Source organism: Pimephales promelas, chromosome 1 (assembly GCF_988280905.1).
Source record: "Pimephales promelas chromosome 1, fPimPro1.hap1.1, whole genome shotgun sequence".
Lineage (NCBI taxonomy): Eukaryota > Metazoa > Chordata > Actinopteri > Cypriniformes > Leuciscidae > Pimephales > Pimephales promelas.
The window spans coordinates 52,368,474-52,388,323 of NC_142769.1; the positions used below are offsets into that span (position 1 = coordinate 52,368,474).

Sequence of the window (19,850 nt, forward strand, 5' to 3'; positions counted from 1 at the left end):
GTGTGCATTACTTCGTCAGTTATGCTACAGTGACACTTGACATGCGACCGTGTTCAGTGAAATCAAAGCAGAGCTCAAGGTCGGCTGGAAAATCATTTCTGCTGCACACGCCCCCTGATCATCATGTGCTTCTTCGAGGAAGAGCTGGACTTCTGGAAAACGGTTTCTTCTCGCCTCAGGACTTGAACTCTGTTTTAAGTTGTTTTGTTTTGTTTCGTGCTTTCAGTGCGTTTCGTATTTAAGACTGTCAGATGTTTGCGTGCTTTTCCCAAACATCTTCAAGTAAACGGATCCGTGTAAAAGTTCCTGAACTTTGTAAACTCGGCGTTTTGTGTCCGTTTGTTTTTGTTTTCTTTAGGAACAGAAGACCGACTCGATCACTGTAAAGGTACTGGTTTGGTTGCGGTTGAGTGTGTATGGATATTTTTGTCATGAAACTTCTGTTCTTTATGGGGAAGTTGAAAGAGGAATAATATCATTAGTATTGCAAGCTGATGGGAAACTTTGGTTATGTTTATGACTTGGTCTTTGAATGCATTGCCGTGTATCGTCCGAAAACGCAAAGTTTCAAAACACGTTCGCGCGACCCAACAAGCTTTATTTACTTCTATCGCCTGAAGCGAAAGTTTCTTCACCGGTTACCCAATCAGTCAGACTGCTCATTAATATTCATGAGCCAAGCCTTGCCCCCAGGACTCGTCAGTAACCACGCCCTCGAGGTTCAACGAATCAAAGGCGTTTGTAAGGCGCGTCAACTTCCAAAACACACACACACACACACACACACACACACACACACACACACACACACACACACACACACACACACACACACACACACACATTCCTTTACTTTCTGAATAGAGTTAGCACAACTAGTGACGCCAGTTTCTTACTGCATCTATGTTGATTGTGTTTTAGTGGCTTTACTTGTTTGATGTCTTTTTACTAGGCTATCTTATTTTCAAACGTTTCGATGCATGACCTAATTATGAAATAAAAAGCAAAAGATATGAGGTAATATTGAAACTAAAAAGTCAAAATTATGACTATGTCATTATTCACACTTTTTTGTCAGAATTATGACAATAAACTATGAATTAAGTCGTAATTTCTACTTTTTAATGTCATTTTTTTTTTCAATTTACTGTCACAAAACTTGACTTTTACGTCATACTTTATTTTAATCCATTATGACGTCTTGATTATGACTATTTATTTCCTAATTAAGACAACATTATGACATACTGTTCAATTTATAATTTAAATAATTTAAAAATAAGTTATAGTTTCGAGTTTTAGGGGAATAGGACAGAAATTTAAACTGACACAAAAATTATGCGGTAAAGTTAAAATAAAAAAGTCAAAATTATGACTGATGTCATAACTTAAATTTATTTCTTGTCATGATTTCAACTTTTTGTCAGATTTATGACAATTAATTATTAAGTCAGTATGTCACCATTTCAACATTGTCATAATTTTGACTTCATAAAAAGTAATTGTGAGATTAATTTAAAGTTTACTTCATGATTTAGACTTCTCATAAAAAAACTTGTGGATTAAGGACCTAATTATGGCTTAGTATTTTATTTTTGTCATAATTACGATTTACAGAAGCGCATTTTTTTTTTCTGATGTGGTAGAAATGTATGTAAATATGTTCATGTAAAGATAGGCCTACATTTATTCTGTGTGAGGGAAAATACATTTTGATACCCGAGGGATTTTATAGCGATGTTTACTGTAAATATCATTCGAGAAGTAGCCTACTTCTTCTCCAGAAAGATCGACACTTAGAAACATTTACTGATTATGTTTAATTATGTCAACAGAACAGAACAATAGTAGGCCTAATTTGATGATTTATTACCTGTGTTCATTTTTACACAATGTTGAATTGTCCACCCAAGTCTGAAAGCCGCTATAATAACACAATCCGAGTCTCAGGCGTCAGTCAGAGGTGTGTGTGTGTTGTGTTCAGATAAAAATAGTTCTCAGAGTCGCGTCAGTTGTGACTCACTGGCGTCGAGTGTTTACATCCGACTGAATGTGAAGAGTTCAGGTGTGTGTGTATATAGAGTTGTTACGTAGAAGTGTTTACTCTCTATTTACAAAGCTTTCAAAAGACTTACGGTCAATTGTTAGCAGAAGTAGGCCTACACACTCCCATTCAGACTAACACAAGTGCGCGCGCGTGTGTGTGTGTGTGTGTGTGTGTGTGTGGCAGGAAGGACTGGTGATGCAGAAACTAAATCTCTTTAAATCTTCTCCTCAGGTAACACACGTTCAAACTCTCTGTTAATGTCTTCAGATAAATCATGCTTTCAATCTGTCCGATCCCATGAATATGATCTTTAGACACACTAAATCAAAAGGATTTTTATGCCTTATTTGTCATCATTTTGACTTATAATTTTTGTCAATTTCAACTTTTCATCTCAGGTCATAATTTCTACCTTTCCTCTTATAAATATGATTTATTATGTCGTAATTTTGAATATTTATGATTTTAAAAAAAAAATTCTTATGTGCCAAATAAATAAACAAAGGTCTTTTTTTTCACGTAGAAATTTGGAAAATCTTAGTTTTTATAGTTAAATTTAGGGCTGTGCAAAAATTAATTGCGATTAATCGCATCCAAAATAAAAGTCTGTGTTTACATAATATATTTGTGTGCGCTGTGTGTAATTATTTTGTATATATAAATACACACATATGCATGTATATATTTAAGAAAATATGTTATTCATATATAAAATATTTATATTTATATAATATCGATTATGTATCTATATATATATATATACATACAGAATTTAAGCGCAAATTATTCTTAAATATATACATGCATGGATATAAAATAATTATATACAGCACACACAAATATATTATGTAAACACAGACTTTTATTTTGGATGCGACTAATCGCAGTTAATTTTTGCACAGCCCTAGTTAAATTACTATGTTTTTTTCTACTTACTATATTATTGTGCTGACATATATATATATATATATATATATATATATATATATATATATATATATATATATATATATATAATGTTCAATTATTTTTAAACAATTTATTCATTATTCCTCAAACTCTGAGAACGTTCTGTTTCTTGCCTTGACCGATTAAAGCAGATTTTTGTACATTCATTGTAAAGTAATAAACCAAATGAATAAACTAATTATAATGAACTAATAACCTAATGAATAACGCACTATGGTTGTGTCTGTCCTCAGGTGAGCAAAGCTCCAGTGAGTAACGCCGGAGAACAGGTGAAGCTCTTACTGTCATCCTTACATGAAGGAGAGTGACATCTGCTGTTCTCTAGGCTTCATATCTCTCTCTCTCTCTCTCTCTCTCTCTCTCTCTCTCTGCAGGAAACGCCTGAACGCTGCAGTTCCTCCTCCTGCACAGAAGAGGCAGCGACTGAACACAAACCGGTCAGGATACACAGTTTTTGTCATTTTTATCTTTTTTTTTTAAGTTTTATATTATTTTGTATTAGTAGTTTATTTTTGTTTTTGTCACCGATTAGCTATAATAACCCTAGTAATGTGATTAACCTGTTGGTTGTTTGCTTTTTGTTTTTTTATTCTCAGGATCCTGGAATGATCATGGGAATGATTCAAAAACTAAACCCATTCAGGTTTTTCTCACAGGTACACACACACACACACTCACTTATTCACTCACACACTCTCTCTCTCACTCACTTACTCACACACACACTCACTCACGCACTCAATCACACACACACTCTCTCTTTCTCTCTCTCTGATTTGATTTGAGATCTTTATTTTGAACATGTATATAAAAAATACAAATGTTAATCAATGAAACGAGGAATTTTGATAAAAAACAAAGTAAAAATCCATACTTTCAAGAAAAACAAAACAAAAAACTAAGACAAACAACAACAACCTTCTATTTACATGTGCAAAAAGAAGTAGGAAGAAGTAAAACCTATGTACTCCTACCCCTTTATACTATGTTTAAACAAATATAAAGGGGTAGGAGTACATACAGTGGTGTGAATAAGTGTTGGCCCCCATGCTAAAGTTGCCTAAAAAGAGGAATAAAAAATCATCTTTTAGATATTGATATTAATGCCTTAATTATAAAAATGAGGAAAACTCCAACCTTTAAGGACACCAATTTTCTTTGTGAATGAATAATGTATCATAAATAAATAAATGTTTTCCCTTAAAATACAGGGTGCATAAGTCATTGTTAAATTCCCATAGAGTCGGGCAGATTTTTATTTTTAAAAGCCAGTTATTTCATGAATCCAGGATAATATGCATCCTGATAAAGTTCCCTTGGCCTTTGGGATTAAAATATCCCCACATCATCACACACCTAGAGATTGGCATGGTTTTACTTCAGTTAGCCTAATAGCTGGTTTGATTTGCATTGAAAGATGATCTTATGGAAAGTACCCCATGCCAATCTCTAGGTGTGGTGAATGGTGTGTGATGATGTGGGGATATTTTATTTATCAGGATGCATATTATCCTGGATCCATGAAATAACTGGCTTTTAAAAATAAAAATCTGCCTGACTCTATGGGAATTTAACAATGACTTATGCACCCTGTATTTTAAGGAAAAACATTTATTTATTTATGACACATTATTCATTCACAAAGAAAATTGGTGTCCTTAAAGGTTGGAGTTTTCCTCATTTTTATAATTAAGGCATTAAGATCAATATCCAAAAGATGATTTTTCATTCCTTTTTTTCCTCTTTCCTTTCTGAATAGAGTTAGCACAACTAGTGACGCCAGTTTCACACTGCATATCTGCATATCTTATGGTTCATTTTCAAACGTTTTGATTCCTGTTAACTTACACTCATGACCCATTCCAATATTTTGTCAAAATCATGACTGTCACAATTCCAACTTTGTCATAATTTTGACTTTTCATCATTTCAGTTGTTTAATTTACCTAACGATTTTGACGTGTCAAAATGTTGATTTTGAATCTCTTTGTTATGAAATGTAAAGATAAAGATATGAGGTAATATTGAAACGAAAAAGTCAAAATTATGACTTTGTCGTTATTCTCACTTTTTTTTCAGAATTATGACAATAAATTATGAATTAAGTCGTAATTTCTACTTTTTAATGTTATTTTTTTTTTCACAAAACTTGACTTTTGTCATGACTTTTACGTCATACTTTATGACGTCTTGATTATGACTATTTATTTCCTAATTAAGACAACATTATGACATACTGTTTAATTTATAATTTAAATAAGTTATAAATAACTTATAATTTCGAGTTTTAGGGCAATAGGACAGAAATTTAAACTGACACAAATATTATGCGGTAAATTTAAAATAAAAAAGTCAAAATTATGACTTTGTCATTATTCTCACTTTTTTTCAGAATTATGACAATAAATTATGAATTAAGTCGTAATTTCTACTTTTTAATGTAATTTTTTTTTTCACAAAACTTGACTTTTGTCATGACTTTTACGTCATACTTTATGACGTCTTGATTATGACTATTTATTTCCTAATTAAGACAACATTATGACATACTGTTTAATTTATAATTTAAATAAGTTATAAATAACTTATAATTTCGAGTTTTAGGGCAATAGGACAGAAATTTAAACTGACACAAATATTATGCGGTAAATTTAAAATAAAAAAGTCAAAATTATGACTGATGTCATAACTTACATTTATTTCTCGTCATAATTTCAACTTTTTGTCAGATTTATGACAATTAATTATTAAGTCAGTATTTCCACCATTTCAGTCAGTATGTCACCATTTCATTCACATTAGTCATTCACAAAGAAAATTGGTGTCCTTAAAGGTTGGAGTTTTCCTCATTTTTATAATTAAGGCATTAAGTTAAATATCCAAAAGATGATTTTTTATTCCTCTTTTTAGGCAACTTTAGCATGGGGGTACATCTCTATCTCACTCACACACACACATTAGGTCTCAGCACTGTGTGATGTTTGTGCGATCAGCAGTAACTGTTTGTCTGTTTCAGCATCTCTCTGTCGGTTCTGTAGAATAAGACCAATGAGGCTCACACACACACACACACACACACACAGCAGACGTGGTAAACTGCGGTAAAACTCTGGTAAACTGCGTCATGTTTGAGTGTGTTGAGCCGTCAGCAGCAGGAGTGTGTCGTTCAGTGTGTTCTGTGTGTGTGTTTCAGGATCCCGCTGGGATGCGTCTGGAATCCAGCGCTCAGGTACGAGACTTCATGATCCGGATGATTGCTTTGAATATTAGAAGTGTTACGAGTGTTTAGTAGCGTTACACCTCGCCGTCAGCTTTTGAGACAGAAGTGTGTGTGTGTGTGTGACGGACTGATCCGAAGTGAAGAAGTGAATAACACTTAATTTCCTGAATTTCATTTCTCTTTGCTTTGTTTGTGCTAACGATAAAACTGAAATAAAAAGTAAAAGCTATATAGACTTTAAAAAAACGAATTAAAACTAAAAGTTACAAAAACATTTATTTGTTTAACATTTATTTAAACTTTGTTCTTTGTGTATAGCTTGATGTGTGTGATGATTTATCTGTGGCTTTTTTTATTTTTTATTATTTAATATTATTTACAAAACTTGTATTTGACCAAGAAGTCAACAATAGTATTTTTAAAATGAATAAAATACTAAAATAATACAATACTATAATACAAATTATATATTTGATATATGAATTTCTAAGGCCTGTAAATTATGAACATGATCACATGCAATCCTCCTTCGGCGCGAGTCTTTCTGTGTCAAATCTGCTCTGATTTTATCAAGCAAACGCAATAATAACTTTGATATTGTTAGTGATATTTCAGCTGGACTGAAGCGGGTTTACTTGATTATCCAGACAACATTTATTATATTAAATATGATCATCAGGCTTTTAAAGAAGGTTTATGTCAATCACCATTGCTTTGCATTATATGTTTAAAAACCAACAAACTTTAATCATAAAACTAAGCATTTATATGTCATTTTAAAAGAAGATATTGATATGCATTTTATTTGAGATCTATCTGTTATAAAGATCGCCTCGGTTACGTATGTGACCCTCGTTCCCTGACGGACACGTGATTGGGATCAAGCTTAGAGAGCCGGTCGTAAACAACAGGACTACAACAGAGACATCAAACGCTCGGCTCTGAAGCGGAAGACAACTAGTGTGTGCATCCATTTCCATATTTATAGAGTGTGTGATGCATTTCATGCACGCCATTGGCTCATTTTAATAGTCCTTGAAGATGACAGGCTCTCTAAGCTTGATCCCAATCAGCTGATTTAGAAGCATCAACATTTCATATTAATATCAGAATCTGAATAAAATCAAGCCGTTTTTTCCTCCATATTCTCATTATATGAGCCATTCATGACTGATGTATCAAATATGAACATCATTATTTTCTTCCATACTATTATTTCATATGTCTGGCTTTTGTTTAATCCTTCAATAAATGGTTCTATTAAAACAAAAAAAAACAGATTTTCAGATGATTATTTCATAAGTCTGGCTTTACAGTGATGATATCTTGCACAGTTTTTTCCACCATCCCTCAATATGAAGTTATTGTGCTCATTCTTTGCAGAAGTGTGATGGAGGAGAAGCAGACGAAGTGTGTGTGGACACACAGGTGTGTGATGGAGGAGAGGCAGACGCAGTGTGTGTGGACACACAGGTGAAACATGATGTTCCTGTCTTTGAGATATCTTTGAATATTTCTTCATTGATGCATGCAAATGCATCATTACCGCAATTGTAATGTCAATTATTAATATTTAATCTTTTGGAAATATGATTGTATTAAAAATAAAACAAAAACTGCGTAGACATTTTTAAACTATTATTAAAAAAATATAGAAATAACTGAACATTTAACTAAAATGAAAATGGAAAATGTAAAAAGAAAAAGTTATTAATTTAAAAATTATTAAAAAGTTATTAAAAAAAAATATATATTATAAATTTATAATAGTGTATAAATGCCTCAAAATAATATATAGCAGCAAATGTGTACTTCAATATTTAATCAGTTTTAAATATTTAATTAGTAAATTGTGTTTGACACTACTCTAGTTAGTTGTTTATTAGTTCATTCGTCTGTCCATTAGTTAACTAGTTACTTAGTTGATTGTTTAGTTACTAAGTTGATTAGTTAGTTATTTGGATACTTAGATGCTTAGTTTGTTAGTTAGTTGGTTACTTAGTTGATTACTCAATTACTAAGTTGATTAGTTCTTTGTTTTTTATTTGTTAGTTGGTTAGTTAGTTAGTTGGTTACTTAGTTGACAGTTAGTTGCTTAGTTAGTTGGTTACTTAGTTGATTACTCAATTAGTAAGTTGATTAGTTAGTTTATTGATTTGTTAGTTGCTTAGTTAGTTGGTTACTTAGTTGACAGTTAGTTGATTAGTTAGTTACTTAGTTGATTACTCAATTAGTAAGTTGATTAGTTAGTTTATTGATTTGTTAGTTGCTTAGTTAGTTGGTTACTTAGTTGATTAGTTAGTTACTTACTTGATTACTCAATTAGTAAGTTGATTAGTTAGTTAGTTTATTGATTTGTTAGTTGGTTAGTTAGTTGGTTACTTAGTTGACAGTTAGCTGATTAGTTAGTTGGTTACTTAGTTGATTACTCAATTAGTAAGTTGATTAGTTAGTTAGTTTATTGGTTTGTTAGTTGGTTAGTTAGTTGGTTACTTAGTTGACAGTTAGCTGATTAGTTAGTTGGTTAATTAGTTGATTACTCATTTAGTAAGTTGATTAGTTCTTTGTTTTTTATTTGTTAGTTGGTTAGTTAGTTGGTTACTTAGTTGACAGTTAGTTGCTTAGTTAGTTGGTTACTTAGTTGATTACTCAATTAGTAAGTTGATTAGTTCTTTGTTTTTTATTTGTTAGTTGGTTAGTTAGTTAGTTAGTTGGTTACTTAGTTGACAGTTAGTTGCTTAGTTAGTTGGTTACTTAGTTGATTACTCAATTAGTAAGTTGATTAGTTAGTTTATTGATTTGTTAGTTGCTTAGTTAGTTGGTTACTTAGTTGACAGTTAGTTGATTAGTTAGTTACTTAGTTGATTACTCAATTAGTAAGTTGATTAGTTAGTTTATTGATTTGTTAGTTGCTTAGTTAGTTGGTTACTTAGTTGATTAGTTAGTTACTTAGTTGATTACTCAATTAGTAAGTTGATTAGTTAGTTAGTTTATTGATTTGTTAGTTGGTTAGTTAGTTGGTTACTTAGTTGACAGTTAGCTGATTAGTTAGTTGGTTACTTAGTTGATTACTCAATTAGTAAGTTGATTAGTTAGTTTATTGATTTGTTAGTTGCTTAGTTAGTTGGTTAGTTGATAGTTAGTTGCTTACTTAGTTGGTTAGTTAGTTGATTAGTTAGTTTATTAGTTAGTTTGAGCTGGAGCTTCAGTGGCCTGTTATTGTTTTGTTGTAAACTTTCCGTGTTCTATTGCAGAAGGTTTGCAGCCTTGCGTTGCTGTTGAAAAGTTAATGCATCTGTGTTTTGTTAGACGATCTGGGATCATCAGTGTGTGTGTGTGTGTGTGTGTGTGTGTGTGTGTGTGTGTGATCTCCAGATCTGCTCTGCTGAAGTTCAGACTGCTGTAGGCTCCAGTGACGGGAATCCTCTGGACGATGAAGACGTATGTGTAAACTGAGGTTTAAGGCCATTGCACACCGAGCACGAAATATTCGTATGCGTATTTTCGTGTTCGTCAGCTTAAAAATTCGTCACGCATAGAAACCTTGCACACCGAGTCCGTTGCGTATTTCTTAAACCTTTGCGGGAAAAAACGCAAAAATACCAAATGGATTCGTCAAGCAGTGAGGATGATTTTTGCCCTCTCTCTTATTGAAAAGGGAAGAAAGAGAAAATATTGCGTCCATCCAATCCTGAAATTGCGCCGAGAGGAAGGAGAGTTCCTTATCAAGGAGTTGCGAATTTATCCTGAGCGATTCAAAATTATTACCTCAGAATGTCAGTGGGACAGTTCGATGCTTTGCTAGCGATTCTGGAGCCACATATTAAAAACAAGACCACCAATTTCCGTGAACCAATCGATTCTGAACGGAGACTGGCAGTGTGTCTGAAATGGACCAGGTATGGACACACACACGGACAAACACACACCCGCGCACGGCCCGTTGGAAGCGCTGGGCAGACAGAACAGCTAGGCTGTTATTGTGTATATTGTGCCCAAATAATACATTATCGAATAGGCTGCTCAATCACACCTTATTCGATCCTAAATTTCAATCTGATTGAAAGGGGAGGTTTATTAATTTCAAAATCCAATATAGAGAAGAGAACATAAACACTTGATCGAATTGAAAACCGAAATATGAAATATATCAGTCTGTGTGTAATGAATGAATATAATATTCAAATGTAATTTTTTGAATGGAATTACTGAAATAAATAAACTTTTTGATGATATTCTAATTATACGACCAGCACCCGTATACTTTACAAACTGTATTTGTTTTTGGTTTGGTTAAAAATCGGCAGAAATGCTGTTGAATGTTATTCTGCATCTGGTTTGAATTAAATGGTCAAGTTCTTTTTATATTTGTCACCTCATTCTTTGTAACTAGCCTATTGCATCTGTGCCAACCAACCCCATTGCATGTGCCAACTAACCCCCATAGTGGGGCTGGTTGGCACAGGTGCACAACATCACTTTAATGATGAATAAGACATTTTTAGGAATAATTTATTAACATTAAATATATCTGTTGAGTAGCTGAGATCTTAACCTTTCAGTTGTTACTGGTTAGATTATTTTAACATATAGCATGGCTGAGAAATATGACAGAGAGTGAAAAGTGTGTCAACCAACCCCGCTCTCCCCCACTTGATCGAATTGAAAACCGAAACTGAAAGCACGGCGCATATGTGCAATGATTTGAGGACGAGCTCCCCCCGGCCCTGAATTGTCAAAAGACCTCTCAAAATGCTGGCTCTGGATGCGAAAAACGCAGAAAATCGAACCCGATCCAATTAATTTTATGACGGACGAAAGTTTCGGAGGCGGTGTGCAAGCGTGACTGACATAACGTGAGGTCGAATTATTTTTTTAACGTGCGAAAATTTCGGATGCGAATTTCGGACTCGGTGTGCAATGGCCTTTAGTCTTCGATTGCTAGTGTTTCTGCGTGTCACTGAGTTTGTCTTCCATTGACAGGATGAAGATGGTTTGCTGGATTGGTGGAGAACAGTAGAAGGTATTTTCTTTAACTCCTGGCGTTTTTTAAAAAAACCTTTGACTTGTATTTGATTATGTTTTATTCATCAGGTTGGAGCGAATGGAACGAGTCGAAACAGTTTAATGATGAAGATGGAGAACGGTGAGAAAGATTTATAATTATATCACATTTTTTGAGAAAAAAACAATGACCCTCCTTTAAGTGTTACTGTGATTATAATTAAATTAGGTCACTTGATGGAGTTTTAGGACACCGTTGGGTCACTTGATGGAGTTTTAGGACACCATTGGGTCACTTGATGGAGTTTTAGGACATCATTGGGTCACTTGATGGAGTTTTAGGACACCATTGGGTGACCTGTTGGAGTTTAGGACACCATTGGGTCACTTGATTGAGTTTTAGGACACCATTGGGTGACCTGTTGGAGTTTAGGCCCCCTTTGGGTCTCTTGATGAAGTTTATGACACCATTGGGTCACCTGATGGAGTTTTAGGACACCATTGGGTCACCTGATGGAGTTTAGGACACCATTGGGTCACTTGATGAAGTTTATGACACCATTGGGTCACTTGATGGAGTTTTAGGACACCATTGGGTCACCTGTTGGAGTTTAGGACACCATTGGGTCACTTGATGAAGTTTAGGACACCATTGGGTCACTTGATGGAGTTTTAGGACACCGTTGGGTCACTTGATGGAGTTTTACGACACCATTGGGTCACCTGATGGAGTTTTAGGACACCATTGGGTCACTTGATGGAGTTTAGGACACCATTGGGTCACTTGATGGAGTTTTAGGACACCGTTGGGTCACTTGATGGAGTTTTAGGACACCATTAGGTCACTTGATGGAGTTTTACGACACCATTGGGTCACCTGATGGAGTTTTTGGACACCATTGGGTCACCTGACGGAGTTTTAGGACACCATTGGGTCACTTGATGGAGTTTTAGTACACCATTAGGTCACCTGATGGAGTTTTAGGACACCATTGGGTCACCTGACGGAGTTTTAGGACACCATTGGATCACTTGATGGAGTTTAGGACACCATTGGGTCACTTGATGGAGTTTAGGACACCATTGGGTCACCTGATGGAGTTTTAGCACACTATTGGGTCACCTGACAGAGTTTTAGGACAGCATTGGGTCACCTGATGGAGTTTTAGGACTCCATTGGGTCACCTGACGGAGTTTTAGGACACCATTGGGTCACCTGATGGAGTTTTAGGACACCGTTGGGTCACTTGATGGAGTTTTAGGACACCATTAGGTCACTTGATGGAGTTTTTCGGTTCCTTGCCGCTGTTGCCTTTGGTTTGCTCAGTTGGGGATATTCAAATTAATTAACCAATCAGTAATACCCTTGATCAGCTCTACCAAACGTGGATGTTTTCCACTAAGATGCGAACATTGTTATTATATTTTGATTGATACTGTGAAGCTGCTTTGATGCAATCTATATTGTGAAATGCGCTATATAAGTATACTTGACTTTACTTAAACCAGGGTTATTATTGTTATATGAAACTAAAACTACTAGACGTTTTTCATTAAATGAAACAAAACAAAAATAGAATACTCAATGTCAAAAGTGCAAAAGTAGCAGTGTTTCCACACTTTAGACTGATCTGGTGTAGTGCTAAACCTTATACTTGATAGACTCATAGTCGTTAGAGACATTTGTCCATAAGAAGATATCTCAGAGTAAGTCAGTTACAGTAAATAAATACATCTCTGTCCACCAGAGCGATCGAAGCGGTTGCTAACCGGGTCTTCATGGCCGCCAAGTTATTCGTTCACCTGCTAAACCAGCGGGAGGCGTCTCTGAATCAGCGGATACTGGAGCTCCTGGCGTTAGCGGACGCGGCCGACTCTTTCCACAAGAAGACGGTGACCGCTAGCGTTGGCGGAGGGGTGGCTAGCGTAGCAGGCAGCATCACCACCATCACCGGCCTGGTCCTGGCGCCCTTCACCTTCGGGACGTCCCTCATCGTGACGGCGGTGGGCATCGGTGTGGCGACGGCTGGCGGCGTGACCTCGGCCTCCGCCAACATCACAGACACGCTTCACTCCAACACCGACCGCAAGAAGGTGGAGAAGATGATCCAAGACTACCAGCTCCAAATCCAGGACATTAAAGACTGCTTAGACTTCCTGCAGGTCAGACACCACCACACCGCTGTCTTACCATATATCCATCATAAACCACGCACTGTTAAAGCATTTAGAGGAAGTGTTGATACTTTCTGTTTAGATTTAAAATATTAGCTAGTTGCTAGATGCACTTTTATGATGGATAGATGCACTTTTATGATGGACAGATGCACTTTTATGATGGACAGATGCACTTTTATGATGGATAGATGCACTTTTATGATGGACAGATGCCCTTTTATGATGGATAGATGCACTTTTATGATGGACAGATGCACTTTTATGATGGATAGATGCACTTTTATGATGGACAGATGCACTTTTATGATGGACAGATGCACTTTTATGATGGATAGATGCACTTTTATGATGGACAGATGCACTTTTATGATGGACAGATGCACTTTTATGATGGATAGATGCACTTTTATGATGGACAGATGCCCTTTTATGATGGATAGATGCACTTTTATGATGGACAGATGCACTTTTATGATGGACAGATGCACTTTTATGATGGACAGATGCACTTTTATGATGGACAGATGCACTTTTATGATGGATAGATGCACTTTTATGATGGACAGATGCACTTTTATGATGGATAGATGCACTTTTATGATGGACAGATGCACTTTTATGATGGATAGATGCACTTTTATGATGGATAGATGCACTTTTATGATGGACAGATGCACTTTTATGATGGACAGATGCACTTTTATGATAGATGCACTTTTATGATAGATGCACTTTTATGATGGACAGATGCACTTTTATGATGGACAGATGCACTTTTATGATAGATGCACTTTTATGATGGACAGATGCACTTTTATGATGGATAGATGCACTTTTATGATGGATAGATGCACTTTTATGATGGACAGATGCACTTTTATGATGGACAGATGCACTTTTATGATAGATGCACTTTTATGATGGACAGATGCACTTTTATGATGGATAGATGCACTTTTATGATGGACAGATGCACTTTTATGATGGATAGATGCACTTTTATGATGGACAGATGCACTTTTATGATGGACAGATGCACTTTTATGATGGACAGATGCACTTTTATGATAGATGCACTTTTATGATGGACAGATGCACTTTTATGATGGATAGATGCACTTTTATGATGGATAGATGCACTTTTATGATGGACAGATGCACTTTTATGATGGACAGATGCACTTTTATGATGGATAGATGCACTTTTATGATCGATAGATGCACTTTTATGATGGATAGATGCACTTTTATGATGGACAGATGCACTTTTATGATGGATAGATGCACTTTTATGATCAATAGATGCACTTTTATGATGGATAGATGCACCTTTATGATGGACAGATGCACTTTTATGATCGATAGATGCAATTTTATGATGGATAGATGCACCTTTATGATGGACAGATGCACTTTTATGATGGATAGATGATGGATAGATGCACTTTTATGATGGATAGATGCACTTTTATGATGGATAGATGATGGATAGATGCACTTTTATGACGGACAGATGCACTTTTATGATGGATAGATGCACTTTTATGATGGACAGATGCACTTTTATGATGGATAGATGCACTTTTATGATGGACAGATGCACTTTTATGATGGACAGATGCACTTTTATGATGGACAGATGCACTTTTATGATAGATGCACTTTTATGATGGACAGATGCACTTTTATGATGGATAGATGCACTTTTATGATGGATAGATGGATAGATGCACTTTTATGATGGATAGATACACTTTTATGATGGACAGATGCACTTTTATGATGGACAGATGCACTTTTATGATGGATAGATGCACTTTTATGATCGATAGATGCACTTTTATGATGGATAGATGCACTTTTATGATGGACAGATGCACTTTTATGATGGATAGATGCACTTTTATGATCGATAGATGCACTTTTATGATGGATAGATGCACCTTTATGATGGACAGATGCACTTTTATGATCGATAGATGCAATTTTATGATGGATAGATGCACCTTTATGATGGACAGATGCACTTTTATGATGGATAGATGATGGATAGATGCACTTTTATGATGGACAGATGCACTTTTATGATGGACAGATGCACTTTTATGATGGACAGATGCACTTTTATGATGGACAGATGCACTTTTATGATAGATGCACTTTTATGATGGACAGATGCACTTTTATGATGGATAGATGCACTTTTATGATGGATAGATGCACTTTTATGATGGACAGATGCACTTTTATGATGGACAGATGCACTTTTATGATGGATAGATGCACTTTTATGATCGATAGATGCACTTTTATGATGGATAGATGCACTTTTATGATGGACAGATGCACTTTTATGATGGATAGATGCACTTTTATGATCGATAGATGCACTTTTATGATGGATAGATGCACCTTTATGATGGACAGATGCACTTTTATGATCGATAGATGCAATTTTATGATGGATAGATGCACCTTTATGATGGACAGATGCACTTTTATGATGGATAGATGATGGATAGATGCACTTTTATGATGGACAGATGCACTTTTATGATGGACAGATGAACTTTTATGATGGACAGATGCACTTTTATGATGGATAGATGCACTTTTATGATGGACAGATGCACTTTTATGATGGACAGATGCACTTTTATGATGGATAGATGCACTTTTATGATGGATAGATGCACTTTTATGATGGATAGATGCACTTTTATGATGGACAGATGCACTTTTATGATGAACAGATGCACTTTTATGATGAACAGATGCACTTTTATGATGAACAGATGCACTTTTATGATGGACAGATGCACTTTTATGATGGACAGATGCACTTTTATGATGGATAGATGCACTTTAATCATTGGATAGATCCTCTTTGATGGACTTCAAAACAGAAACAACCATTCACTTCCATTATAAAGCTTGTTTTAATATAACTCTGATTGTATTTGTCTGAAAGAAGAATGTCATGTCTCACTCTTCATCCTTCTGATAAGCATCTGTTGTCCCCAGGCCGGGATGTTGACTCTGGAGGAGTGGAACTTCGAGCAGTACGTGGACAGCATCTCCAGAAAGGCTCTTAACCAGAACGTGAAGCACGTGTTGAAGGAGGGCGGCCGGGCCGGGAAAGCTCTTCTGGTCAACACGGAGAACCTCATCAACACCGTCCAGGTGCTCAGCGTAGCGGGAGGAGCAGCCAAAGCCGCGCAGGTGCTCAGCGTCACCACCGGCGTCATGTCCGGACTCTTCCTCGCGCTCGACGTCTTCTTCCTCGCCAAGGGCTCGCTCGAGCTGCGCAAGGGAGCCAAGACGGAGTTCGCCGCCAAGATCCGAGAGGTTTGCAGAGAGCTTCGGGATGGACTTCAGGAGCTGAAGAGAATCCAACAGCAGCTGCAGAAAACCCTGGATGGGGTTGAGATGGAGGAGGAAGAGGAGGCTGATGGGGAGGATGAAGAGGATCAGAAATGACAAAAGACTTCAGCTACACTCTAAAAAATGCTGGGTTGTTTTAACCCAATTTTGGGTCAAATATGGACAAACCCGAAATGTTGGGTTAAAAATGTAATGTAAAAATTTAACCCAACGGCTGGGTTAGTCCATATTTGACCCAAAGTTGGGTTAAAACAACCCAGCATTTTTTAGAGTGTAGATGAAAAAGTAGAGATGAAGATCCTGAGCAAGAATACGCACAAACATATGTATACTTATATATATTATAAGTTGAAATATTTCCGCTGTTTGCCAAAGGTCATTAGGCAGTAGTTTAGTTTAATGCGATTTACTAAGTGCAATGGTTATGCAGAGACTTATGGTTACAAACAATGATAAGAAACTATTTTCTATCCTATGCAATGAACAACATAGTGCCATTTATATACGGAGACATTTTTTCAATCTCTTATTTATTTTCCTCTATTATTTCTCAATTTAAACCTGTAACTGCTCAGGTATGATGGGTCTGTAGTATATCTTACATTTCCAGCGGTGTATGTTCAGTTCAGTGGTTGTTAAAATAACACACGACAGCAAAGTCACGTGATACCGGTTCCTTTTGACGGACCAATCATGACTTCATTCTTTCCACAGAAACTCCTTTCCAACCCATGATGTTCTTTCTGCGGCCACTAGAGGAGCAGATGCACTATTATCTTACTGTAATTGGGTAAATTACATGATATCATATATAATTTAAGTGCATATTTGCTGAATGTCTTCCAAATGAATCATTATACCAGATGAATAACTCATTGACTGGACAAAACGGGTCAAGTCAAATTGTTTTAAAGCAGCTTCACTGTAATAAACGGGAAAACAACAGTGTCGATGTTGCAGCGGTTCTGAAACGAATTCGTAAAGCAAAAGACGTTTCAGATAAGTCACATTGATAATATTGCTGAATTTGAATTGTTTTAAACCCTTTTCTTTCTCTTTTCAGCATCATGTCTTTCACTGACGCAATAAATACGCATCAGAAAACATTTTTAAGATTACATGTCACTTTTTTTAACAATAATATGAGGGTGTTACATTTCCTAGAGATAACACTATAATCGTGTGATCAATATGGTTTAACCAACTGTACCAGTTCTTCCAGAAGTTAAAGACACCTAGCTGGGATTATGTTACTCACAAGTTTCATTAAACTATCCTTTATTTGTTCATCATGGTAATAGCCGGGTGTATTGTGTGTTAAAGTGTTTCTCTTTATTAACAACCGGTTACATTTCTTCTTTTCATGTTTTGAATGAGAAGCTTTATGAAGAATGAAGACGGCGTTTGATTTCCTCAAGATTTTCTTGTATCAACTTGGAATATCATTCACCAGCCAGCCAACCAACTTTAAGGTTAGTTCACCCAAAAAATTAAAGTTGTGTCAGTAATTGATCTCCGTCATGTTGTTCAGCCCGGTATGACTTTCGTTAATCTTCAGGACACGAAGTAAGATGTTTATGATGAAATCTGAGGATCACTTCTCCATACACTCTAAACTATGCTGGGTTGTTTTAACCCAAATGTTGGGTTAAAAAAATGTAATTTCAAATTTTAACCCAACTTCAACTTTCACTTTTTAACATTATATTTTTAATTGCATTTTTAACCCAAAATGGGTTTGGGTTAAAAATGTCCAGAAAAGTTAGTGAAGACATCGTTAAAATAGTCCAAGTGACTACACTCAGAAGCCCACTGTGTGTGTGTGTGTGTGTGTGTCGTGGCCAGTGGTGGAGGAAGTACTGAATCTCAGTACTTAAGTAAAAGTACAAATATCCAGATAAATATTTACTTTAGTAAAAGTAGAAGTAACACAATGACAACCATACTTAAGTAAAAAGTACCTGATTTTAAATGTACTTTAAGTATTAAAAGTAAAAGTACTTGCATAACAATTTATTCTCTTAATTTCTATTTTCCAATGATTAATAAAACATTTAATTCTAACTAATTCAACCAAATACTCCTATAATGGTGTTCAATAATGATGGAAAAAAAAATTGTCACCATTTCTGAAACAAGCTTGCAATTAGGCAACATAGCTACACATCATGCTTATCCTTACTATATGTTAATAAATAACTATGTTTGGCAGTAAACGCGATTAATTTATGGTGTTTTTACAAATTTTCGCGATTAAACAAATTTTCGCGTAAAAATTGCATCGAAAATCTAACGAAGTAAAAGTAAAAAGTATGCACTATTTATTCTATTCTATACGTGAAAAATGTACTTAAGTAAAGTAACAAAGTAACTGTACTTCGTTACATTTCAACACTGGTCGCGGCTCTCGTGAACTCCCGTCCGACACATAAGAAGATGAATAGTTGAAATAAAGTCGTTATTTTTGTGTGTTTTTTCGCACAAAAAGTATTCTCATCATCGCTTGACAAACTTTAGATTGAGTCACTGTAGTCACTTGGACTATTTTAACGATGTCTTTAATAACTTTTCTGGGCCGGCAGAATGAAACTGCCTATGAAGGAGTGAGACAGCTCTCAGATTTCATCACTTGATGAGTTGAACAACACGAGGGAGAGTTTTCATTTTTCAGTGAACTAACTCGAAACCCTTTAACAACAACCGAACAACCAACTAATTCTGTCGTCATTTCTTCACCCTTGAGTTGTTGCTAACCTGTATGAGTTTATCCATTCTGCTGAACACAAAGGAAGATATTTTGAAGATTGGATCTTTGGCAACATTGACTTCTATAGTATTTTTTTTTTGTCTACTATAGAAGTCAATGTTGCCAAAGATCCAATCTTCAAAATATCTTCCTTTGTGTTCAGCAGAAGAGATAATCTCATACAGGTTTGCAACAGCTCGAGGGTGAGGAAATGATGACAGAATTATCATTTTTGGAAGGAGTATCCCTTTAACATGAATACCAACATATTTTCATCATATTTGCACATAACACATCGTTTC

General features: G+C 35.6%; 1 protein-coding gene across 1 annotated transcript; it reads left to right on the plus strand.

The window, feature by feature from the left end:
• The first annotated feature begins 50 nt into the window (after positions 1-50).
• Positions 51-18,102, plus strand: apold1b (apolipoprotein L domain containing 1b). The gene is made up of 12 exons (XM_039649350.2): positions 51-388; positions 2,231-2,278; positions 3,250-3,285; positions 3,391-3,453; positions 3,613-3,672; positions 6,210-6,245; positions 7,620-7,709; positions 9,612-9,677; positions 11,220-11,259; positions 11,331-11,382; positions 12,989-13,403; positions 16,443-18,102. The coding sequence occupies exons 2-12, from the start codon at positions 2,243-2,245 to the stop codon at positions 16,896-16,898; spliced, it is 1,350 nt and encodes a 449-aa protein (XP_039505284.2). The 5' UTR covers positions 51-388; positions 2,231-2,242; the 3' UTR covers positions 16,899-18,102.
• The last annotated feature ends 1,748 nt before the right edge of the window (positions 18,103-19,850 follow it).

What these genes read in the sequence shown, in the direction of transcription:
- apold1b (XM_039649350.2), top strand. Translation starts at nt 2,243, where the DNA reads ATGCAGAAACTAAATCTCTTTAAATCTTCTCCTCAG. An exon ending in CAGTGTGTGTGGACACACAG is followed by an intron (nt 7,710 to 9,611) that starts GTGAAACATGAT and finishes TGTGATCTCCAG; the next exon opens with ATCTGCTCTGCTGAAGTTCA. An exon ending in TTGGTGGAGAACAGTAGAAG is followed by an intron (nt 11,260 to 11,330) that starts GTATTTTCTTTA and finishes TTTATTCATCAG; the next exon opens with GTTGGAGCGAATGGAACGAG.